General features: G+C 41.3%; 1 protein-coding gene across 1 annotated transcript in view; it reads right to left on the bottom strand.

The window, feature by feature from the left end:
* Positions 1–4,524: 4,524 nt before the first annotated feature.
* The window catches only part of LOC146785572 (uncharacterized), a 1,291,145-nt gene continuing 1,284,647 nt past the window's right edge, over positions 4,525–11,022 (bottom strand). The window contains exon 9 of the mRNA XM_085633472.1: positions 4,525–5,578. Within this exon, the coding sequence (XP_085489598.1) occupies positions 5,369–5,578 (210 nt within the window). The 3' untranslated portion in view covers positions 4,525–5,368. The remainder of the gene's footprint in view (positions 5,579–11,022) is intronic.

Here is an 11,022-nt window from a genome sequence, read left to right as displayed (position 1 = left end):
CCGAACTGCCAAGCCAAGTCTTCACTGAACTAGAAACAAGCATCCTTGGTCTGGCTTGCCACTGTAGCGTACAACACTATAATTTTTATTAAAATCAATCAATCAATGACCTATGTTCCCATCTATCCAAGTTGTAGTCCCTTCATGGTCCATTTGACACGAATTTTAATCATATACATGTCTACTTCATGATCCTAATACTACCTCCAAATTCATCTGTTCTGCTGTGAAAAGAACACACACTACCAAAGATCACAACAACTGATTGTATAACCAACTTATACTATAAGTGTGCATCATAGTTTCTTACTGGAAGGTTTTAGTGGTGTTCAGGGGGGATCAACCTTTACAACGCAACTTTTACAACGCACTACACTTACAACGCATTTTTTACAACACAACATCCACTACAACGCATTCCATTACATCGCATGACACTACAACGCATTTTTAAAAACTACCTTTACAACGCATTCCATTACATCGCATACTACCTTTACAACGCATACCATTACAACGCATAATATTACATTGCATTTAAGGTAAGTATGCACCCCCTGGAGTTAGAATAGTAAATTTTACCCCTACACTATCCAACACTTACCCTACTGTGCCACCCCCTGGAGTTAGAATAGTAAATTTTACCCCTACACTATCCAACACTTACCCTACTGTTGCACCCCCTGGAGTTAGAATAGTAATTTTTACCCCTATACTATCCAACACTTACCCTACTGTTGCACCCCCTGGAGTTAGAATAGTAATTTTTACCCCTACACTATCCAACACTTACCCTACTGTTGCACCCCCTGGAGTTAGTATAGTAATTTTTACCCCTATACTATCCAACACTTACCCTACTGTTGCACCCCCTGGAGTTAGAATAGTAATTTGTACCCCTACACTATCCAACACTTACCCTACTGTTGCACCCCCTGGAGTTAGAATAGTAATTTGTACCCCTATACTATCCAACACTTACCCTACTGTTGCACCCCCTGGAGTTAGAATAGTATTTTTTACCCCTATACTATCAAACACTTACCCTACTGTTGCACCCCCTGGAGTTAGAATAGTAATTTTTACCCCTATACTATCCAACACTTACCCTACTGTTACACCCCCTGGAGTGAGAATAGTAATTTTTACCCCTATACTATCCAACACTTACCTTAAATGCAATGTAATATAATGCGTTGTAATGGTATGCGTTGTAAAGGTAGTATGCGATGTAATGGAATGCGTTGTAAAGGTAGTTTTTAAAAATGCGTTGTAGTGTCATGCGATGTAATGGAATGCGTTGTAGTGGATGATGCGTTGTAAAAATTGCGTTGTAAGTGCATGCGTTGTAAAAGTATGTGTTGTAACGTCATACATCCGTGTTCAGGTGATTCTACTCCCTAATGTATCTTAAGTTGACTATGCTATTTAAGGCAGAACATATATAGTGAGGTCACCCATGAGTAATGAAAACAGATGGAAAATGAAAGACAAAACATTAAGATGCCCAAGATATAAATGTCAGTAGGGAAACATTCAGCCCGCATTGTAAGGCATCACGTGGCAAGGAAATATTGCATCTCATGGTCAGTATTGAGAGGCTTTTCTGCAAATTGTAAATGCGTAATCCATCTTGCTTCACATTGCCATCATTTTAGTTCATAATTGCCCCCCTCGCATCATTCTGAACAGCATCAGTGCCATGAAACCTGAAGTTCAGGTGTGCATCCTGTGCCTTGTTGCTTCAATGCTCTAAAATGTTCACTGATCCTTTCCTGTAAGGGCCTTATTGTACTCCATACATTATTTTCTCACATTTGCAAATGAGTACATAAACAACATATTGAATACGACAGTGAATATGCATTTGAATAATGTTAACACGTGAGTTGTAGAAACTAAATTTGGGTGTTCCAACTACAGCCAGCTTAAACATGCTGCAATGGCCACATTTTTAGAAAACCACTGTTAGCCTAGATAACCATGTATCCTTAACACATATTATGGGATAGCTGGGAGAAATAATGTTATGTAAGGAGCCTATGCCTAGGATATGTGATGCTAGGAAGTTCGGTGAGACATGACCGCAGATTCTTGTCTGATATCAGCAAATGCCAATGTTTATAATGTTTTACACCCTATTGGACAGTGAGTGAAAGTTGGTAACCACCCTCACCAGAGAGGTCTGTTTCTTAGTGTTGCATTTAGTGTCCTCGGGTGTGTCTATGAGATTCAATCTACGTGGCCTCTCACTTGGTCTGGAAATCACACGCTCATGATATCCTCATACCTAGAATCTCTCCTCAATGTCACTAAGAGTTTGTTTGAATGCCAAGTCCTCACTGCAGTTAGATAAGATGAAAGCACCCTAGGCCTATCTTCAATACTTCAATCAATAGTGGTTAGTAGTATTTTAGTGTGTGTGTGTTGGATGGTTTAGTGGGGGATGGGTTCAGTAACAGAATGGAGCTGCCAGAGAATAACTATTTCGGAATCGCATGAGAGGATGAATGGGGCAGTTAGAAGTAGCATTGGAATGGGGTGACTGATAAGTTACTTGGGGATGGGTTAAGACAGGGTAGGTATTTTTGAATTAACAAAGTAAATCTGTCACAAATGGATATTTGGGGCAAGAGTAATTTATGGTGCTAATGAATAGTCTCATGGAAGTAATATCATGAAGAAATTGTGTACTTAAAACTAATTATAAATGAGTTAAGCGCTGATGGCTGCACCATTTCGATCCTGATGTTGTTGAACCTGCTGAGTCTGTGGGTGTTCATAGTCAACAATAGATTTATCGTCAACCTGATTATCATCTTCGAGCATGGGCTCATGATGAATGGTGATCAGTGATGTTGCTTGTTATTGTGAGGATACATTTTGCATGCATGTGTCATCAAAATGAATACTGGTTGGGATATCAACCCCAACACACACAATAACTTGTAGGGATCTTCCCCACACTTTTCTTTCTTGGTGTTTTTTGGACAAAATTATTATGGTTGACAAACATCACCGTGATAGTGGAGGAGAGCATTTGGGAGGTGGGTTTGCTCTCACTGAGCAGCCATATCCTTTGAGGGTGGTATGTCACCACAGTACGTGAGATACTGCTGTTCCATAGGATCACTGAATCATGCATCGATCCTGGGATGCTGGCTCAGAAATTAGTGATGTGAAGATCTGTGCTACACACAATTTGCACATTTAAGTCTGCCACATCTTCTGAATCTGGTAACCCTGTTTGGCGGTTACAGGTGAGACACATTTGTACTGTCTAGGGCACAAATAACATTAGAAATGTACTTATTACATACAACGTGGTCCTCAAACTGTTGACAATCTGGTGGTCCTTTCGGAAGGTGATAATGTGATGCATCACACACTATAGGACAACTGTGAACTGCATTCACCACTTCTTAAAGTTGTGCCATGGTCTGAAGACTACTCAAGGTGGGTTTGGAATCCACCAGTTGTAGCACAGCCGTCATCTTCATGGGGCAGGACAGTACTTATCCTAAAATTAGGCAGTAGAAGGCTTTGGATGTTTTTCATGTGCAGGCTAGAGGTGGTGAGTATATATTCTGTGAGCGTGTGCAATCTGTTAAGGTATCTCATTGACAATCTTGGACCTCACCTGCTCTTAGGCAATGTCTGGGGCCTATGTTATAGGATGTGGAAATGCACATGAACCTTCAGTTGCCCTTGCATGAACAACAGTTTGCTGAAGTCATAAGGGATCCTGGTTCGACACTTCATTGGAGGTGATGGTGGTGGGATGTGTATTTGTATATCTTTTGCAGCCAGTTATAGTGCCCATATTTTCAAATTGTGTTCACCTTAATGGTAATGTGGGCTGTTTTTTCAGTGATTTAAGAAACACTCAAATTACGCAAAGTGATGTGGCCTGGCGTTACAAAATGTTATTTTTTATGGGTTTTTTTTTACCAACTTTCTGATTCTACGCACTTATTTGGGTTGAGTAGTAGTGTTTCAACCAATTTTGTTTTTTGTTGCTAAAAAATGGATTTCACTAGATGATTTTGTAACATTTACTACCCGTTCAGACGTGGGAGAGATTTGCAGTGGTCACAAGCAAATTATAAGTGGGTTTTCTTTTTCTTCACCCAGAAAGCCCGGGAGAGGTATCATCCGGTGCAGAGAGGCAGCTGGTAAACTTGTAATTATTCAGGATAGAATTATTGCTGAACCCCACACGGAAATTCCGCGCTTCTAAACTCTGAGGGCCTACAGAACAACATCATGAAAATACATATGATAATAATTATTTATTTTATTAGTTGTTGTAGTAGAATTAGCATGAATGATAATATTAATAATAATATGCTTCAAATTATAAGAATTTAGCTCATAATATTGTTTAAGTATTGGAAGAACACTTAATCATAAAATGCCTTAGGAAGATCTATTGATTTTGCTAAATGTTCTTGTCACATTTGATGGTAAAGAACAAAAAATCACCAAAATCCTTGGTGTAAACCATTTTATTAGATTTCGCTATAATAAACCAGTTGCACCAGCTCAGCTAACAGGTTGTGATATATTAAATATTAAGAGGACTTGCATTATTAAAAAGCCAAAGAAGTTAAGTGGCCCAGATGAGCCTTTTACTAGTCCAGTGCATCCTAGAAGCTCAGCAGTCAAGCAATGAAAATGTTCCTTTTGGAAGTACGCATCTAATGGAAGCTGAATGATGGGCAGCCAAATCTGACCTTGATCAACCCCCCTCATGTGGTGAATAGACATACCTTTGTCATATGCAATACCTTAGTTCATATAATACAACACTAGCACAAAATAAAGCGCGCTTAACAACTCTAAAATAATAATGTAGAGTCCTAAAGCGCGCTTTATTTCAAAAATATATTCATGTATTGGTGAGTTCATGGAAACACTAAATGCAACAATCCATATCCCAAATGCTAACACTTTTAGTTGAAATATTATTTCACTTTATAGACTTCGCTGGCTTTTATGAGCTACTTCTGTAGCTACCCAGCATATTAATACAGATTTTACCCTTCTTTTGCTACATAATTGCAATTGACCGGGTCTCGTGAAAATGGCGGCCATGACATCGATGTGTGAGCCTGCAAAGTATTGATGAAAACATAATGTACCATTCGATGAGACGCGTCGACCAGAGATGTGCTCTCTGAAAGAAACAGTATCTCAGCCTGCTCGCTGCTGTTTGCAAGCATATGATATTTATAGGCTAAAAAGCTCCTGACAGTGATGAATGACCTCTGGAAACTTCTCAGCTTCTCGTCCCTTCCCTAGCATTACCCTGTGCCTGCTTTCACCCACGGCTACGTTCAGCCTTGGAAAGTTGATATGATTGTAACTAAAAAACAGAAGATTTAATGGGTTTTACATAATATTTTCTTTTCTGATCCGCGGGTCCGGATACACAGTTATTGCTTGAGCTTTTATTACAGTTTCCGTCTGTTTCTTGAACACGCTGAGAAAAAAGGCTGGGTTCTTTGCGAGAACTTCCCTTGTTTGCGAAATGAGACCTCTGAGCACACGTGTTCCTGCCATGAAGGTCGGGTTTCTAGAAAAAAAGACAAGAGGCATATTAGAAAAGAGATATACTTCATTAGTTAAGGCATCTACTTAACATCAATCATCCATCCATCCATCCATCCATCCATCCATCCATCTACCGATCGACCTACCTACCTATCCATCTTTCTATCAATCTACCGCCGCTCCGTCTGTCCGTCTCTGTCTGTCTGTCTATCTACCAGCCTGCCTGCCTGTCTGTCTGTTTGTCTATCTACCTCCCTGCTACGACCCTATTACATATAGGGTAGATTATCCCACGCTGTGCCGGGGTGCACCCTTAGCTGGATGTTCCAGGACCTATCATGATCAATGAGCTATTCAGAATGCAGGTGAAAACCTGTGCCTGCACTCAGGACTGTGCAGTAGTGAAAGGCAGATCAGGGCCCATATTACATAACAAGCGTACTCTACTCTTCCTGTTTGCACCACAGTGAACCAGTAAGCAGTTGCACCAGGAGGAAATAGGAACAGTGAGCCCTATTACATGTAACGTGGTGCCCCCAGGGCAGCCTTAAACTCGCACTGCCGCGACGACAGCGCATATTAGTGAAATGCAAAGTGGCTGGTTAAATCAGCTGCTCAGTCATTCTCTGTGCAGCCAGCACCTGTCTACACTTTCAAGAGGGTGAAGAGATCCACCTGCATGCAGAGACAGCGAGTGACTGCAGTCGCTTGCAAGGGGATGTATGGGAGGCTCATGGGACAGCTTTACCCCTCGAAGTGTTTGCACTGAATGGGACACTTTACATCGCATGCGTTTACAAAGCATGCGATTACAACGCGGTTGTTACAACAACCACATTGTTACATCGTCGTTACATCGACTTGCTATAGGGGGCGCCCTGGACTTAGGAATAGTATAAATTGCTATTCAAACTCCAGTGTGTGCAACAGTAGGGAAGGTGGTGGAATAGTAAATTATACTATTCCTTATGTTAGCGCGCCCCTTACAGCAAGTTGACGTAATGACTTGAGTTGTAATGTACTGCGATGTAACAACGCGGTCGTTGTAACAACTGCGTTTTAAACGCATGCATTGTAACGCATGTAATGTAATAGCTGTTTCCCGTGTGCACTCTGGGGCGCACCAACTGAGCATCACCTTTTTGTGATGCACCATCAGGGCGCCTCCCGACAGTGTATTTGCCTCTGCATCCGTGGCCATAATAGGGCACGGATGCAGAGGTAAGTGTTACCCTCATTTCCATGCCCTCACGCTAATGAGAGAAAACTCCCTAAAGATAGTGCCAGCGTTCAGCGTTCTAAGGGCACCGGCACCATCTGTACCGTAGAAGAGGGAGCGCAAGCATCAGCGCCATCTTCTGTAATACTACAGTGCCCCCAGGAGTGCAGAAAACTGGCGTACACTCCCACTGTGCCCCAGGGCAATATTTGTAATACAATCCTAACTGTTTGATGCCACCAGCCTGCCTTTCACTTGAAGAAAGAACCCTTGACCTCAGTTTAAAAGGGGGGAGGGACAGGAATCTTCCTGCAAGTGGGTGCAATTGTTGCAGGGATTCTGCTCATGCACAGAACTATGCACAGGAAACCAGGACCTCAGTGTATTGTTGTGTACCAAAAAAGCCACCTCAGTACCCAGAACCCCAATCCGACTAGCATTAGTGTCTCATTCGTTCTCCGTACTACAGCAAAGCTACCAATGATTAGACAACCTAGAACATGCAACTTAGTAAACTCTCAGGAATAGTGGGAAACAATAACACTCTTTCGTTCACACTCATACTTGTCCACAACGTGAGTAAATAGAAACACTGTATAGTTTAAAATGTTTATTTTTAACTAACGTGCTCTAAGATGCAGCACTCTTGCCAACACAAGCAGCATAATGCATAAACACAATATAATTAGCATTGTTACAATTCCATAAAGCACAAAAGAGGAAATCATATTATAATGACAGTGGAAACAGAACTATAACTCCTTTTACCAACCTCCCCGTGATCATGAGCTAGTTTAGAATAATTACAGAAGACCTGTTGGATTTGTCAGCGAGACCCCATTCATACAAGATCAGATCAATTGAATTACATCTCAGGATCAGCACAGCTCTTCTATGTTGGAAAGGTTTTCTCCAAGTGCTCTCGCATGCATGTAATGCCATATTAGAAGCACCCGATTTGGGCCGCTGTGCTTCATGTTATGTCTATGTGCGTGGGACTGGCCAAAGTGAATCAACAGCATACATTATTATTCGACCTTGAACAGGGTGCACAGCTAGAGATCGCGGTGCCCCACTGGATATGTGAAAAAGAAAAACCATTTCAAAAAAGTATCCGGCAGATGATGGAAGTCATCCAGGTTAATCCATGAAGGTATATGCGCAGTAAGTTGCAACAGCCTCCAAGAGGAAGTCATTGATATTGTCAGAAAAGAGAGTAGCTATCCATTCTATCAAAGTGAATGAACATACATGTTCATCAACAATGGGAGCTTCTAGCACCATCATTGGATAACTTGCGTGTTCCTCAAGAAAACGTAGTTGTAGGAAATCATGTGCAGCTGCACAGACATCCCATTTCACTAACACTCCAAGCGCAGCCGCGCAGGCCATAATGCCAACACCAGAACAATCCAGCTCTTGCGACACTAGAGGACTCATTAGCAGGTCATAATCCGGGGCAGGAGACACCATATTGGAGAGGCAAAGATCCAATGCCCATTCGAATGAACATTCCAGGCAGTGGAAGACTGGTTGCACGCAAGTGAAATAACCAAAACGGATGGATAATCCAGAAGCCACACTCAGAGTGGCCAGTGGCAAAGTACCATAGCATTCAAGCATACAACTACAAAGTAGCGGCAGCCGGTCCCGGCTGTTTGGTGCCACAGGAAGAGCATCCATGTCGGAGCAAGCAAATTAACAGCAGGACTCCAGCAGCTAGTGCAAGTAACAGCGGAAAGCCACCGAAGACGCTGGAAAAAATAGAATGAATAAATGCCGGTATTACACCAAATATAGTTTGAAAAGAGGTCACAAGGCCAGAGCCCACAGTCTTAAAAAAATGGGCAATGCCTGTCGTGTTAGAAGCATTGAAGATAGTGTGAATTAACGCCCTAAAATGTAATGGGAGATCGGTATTGAGACGCACATGTACCTCTGTACGGGTGTTAGCCACGTGAAGACGAAGGTCTCACAGGCAGATGTGAGAGAAACTTCTTTTAGGGACAACAATGCTCTTATTCTGCTCAATATGTTGAACTCTGCCTTCAAGTTCGGAATGGAAGGCCAAATTGAGAGGTTAAGCCTCCCATGTGGGGGTGGAAAAAGCAAATTTTTACAGCAAACCACACGCCTTGAGACTGTTACAATGTAAGGTATGCCAGAAAGCATGCCGCAGCACTCTTCAATTTTTTAATAAGCAAATAGCTACCGTTTGCTAGCAGGGTAAACATTGGTGTGATAGTTGGTACTGAATGACCCTTCAAAATACATGCCAGATTAGGCGCTGATAAATTACATGCGCCGTGCAATTGAATATTCTTACACACGAGAGAATGATCAGGCGAAGAATTACATGATTCCCCAGTGAGATACACCTCTTCGTCATCCCGCAAGCATCTGTATGTGAATGTCAAAGACCACACCTTGTGTAGAAATGCACTACCTAAAGGTACGTTAGCCCAAGGGATAGTGTTTCATACATGAACTAAATTTAAACAAGGAAAATGGCAGAGTTATTACCCCATGGGTGAGTCACACTGCCGAATTAGTCTCAGTAACGGAAAAAGGTAAAGGTTCTAATTTTTCCATATGTAACATAGTGTATGTGGCATCCTTCATGGACATAAACTGCTGTCTATCTGTCAAGTTAAATGGTGTAAATAAGGATGATGTGTTCATGTAATCCCATGGAACTTTACCCATTTTCAAAGTTTGCAATGTCCAGGCAAACTGCAGAACAGAACGCAACTGATTTTGACCATGATACAAAACAGACACTTCATCATGAACAATATCCACAACAGATAAAACAATATTGTCTAATGTGTAAATACGGGAAGAAAGAGTGTTAATACTATTATCAACAACAGCAAGCACTTTTTCTAAATTAGCTTGGTCTATTGCCCTTAGACGTGAAGCAGCTTCAATTTGGGACAGCTTGCAGATTTCGTTGTGAGTAGCATAAATAAATCTTTTTGATCTAGGACTAGCAGGCCCGTTTATAAAATCAAGTACATCAACGTCACCTGATAACAACAAATGGCATTTAACTGAAGTACGGGTTGAGTGTTGCAACCAATTTTGACATGATTTTCCCACTGAATAGGCAGTAACCGAATTGGAATCAGAAAAACGTGGATCAGATCTATCCTGCATGTATCCTGGGACCTTCCCAGAAAACGGCATTGGCAAGAATCTGAACTTGTTTGCCAAACCAACCAACCCTGGGGGTCCTGACTAGAGATAATAAAAGTATTATTGGTAAGCAACAATTGCAAATTCTCAATGGCCAAATCAGTATGATTATCCCAGGCGTTATAAGGAGCCAGTGCAGGTATTTTTGGCGCATTAATTTGTGTTGCTGTCGCTAAACCTAAACAGGTTGTCAGATAAATCGAGATATTAAAAAATAGGATTTGTTTTGGGATAAGGCAGGCCCGATGCAAAGCTTCAGAGCCTTGCACCTGCCCGAATTTAGAACCCCAAACCGACTTAAGATCTACAGTGTCCTTCCATAGCTCATAGCCACCCATTGCCAGTCGATCAATAAAGAATTTAGAATACACTAATTTAGTGTGGTTGAGCATGACTTTAGAATTTGAGGTAATATTCAATTTAAAATAAAAATGTATCTGGATTGGATTTGTTAAAATCTATGAAATATATGCATTTTTGCAAAAGAGTTTTTGAACTACCTTCAATGGGAGGTGGGCAATGTTCCCATTGTGTGTAATTAAAAATATTTCTAAATGTTTTAGCTTTATGCAGGTAATGATGGCCAAAATGCTGGTAACAAAATAAATCAGCATAATATGCAGTATTTAAGTACAAATCTTCAGCATCAAATGCAGCATAATACTTTAAATCAGAAAACAAAGATTTAATGGCTTGTACGTCTCAATCATCAGAGCGTATATTCTGTTTCACGACATCCCCCATTAAAACACGAAGTACATTGGGAACATTAACCACTTCTGTGGGGCCATGAATTTGGAAGTTAACTGCATCCCACACTATTCCATCCGCAACTGGCCAGGCAGAGATGTTAACAAAAGTCTGGTCCCTTTTCATGATGTGTGATGAGGAGTGCGGTGCCAAAGTTCCATCAACTACTTTAACTGCAGAGCATTCAGTGAGGTAGCGACCATTGATTAAAAGGAAGACAAATGTCACAAATCCAATCAACATGAACAAAAAAATGGCGATGAGCACCAACCAAATGTATGTCCAAGGAGGAACCAAAT

The sequence above is a fragment of the Triturus cristatus genome, chromosome 11 (genome assembly GCF_964204655.1).
Source record: "Triturus cristatus chromosome 11, aTriCri1.1, whole genome shotgun sequence".
Classification (NCBI taxonomy): domain Eukaryota; kingdom Metazoa; phylum Chordata; class Amphibia; order Caudata; family Salamandridae; genus Triturus; species Triturus cristatus.
Note: the sequence above shows the minus strand (reverse complement) of the source record. Positions and strands in the feature narration are given on the sequence as shown.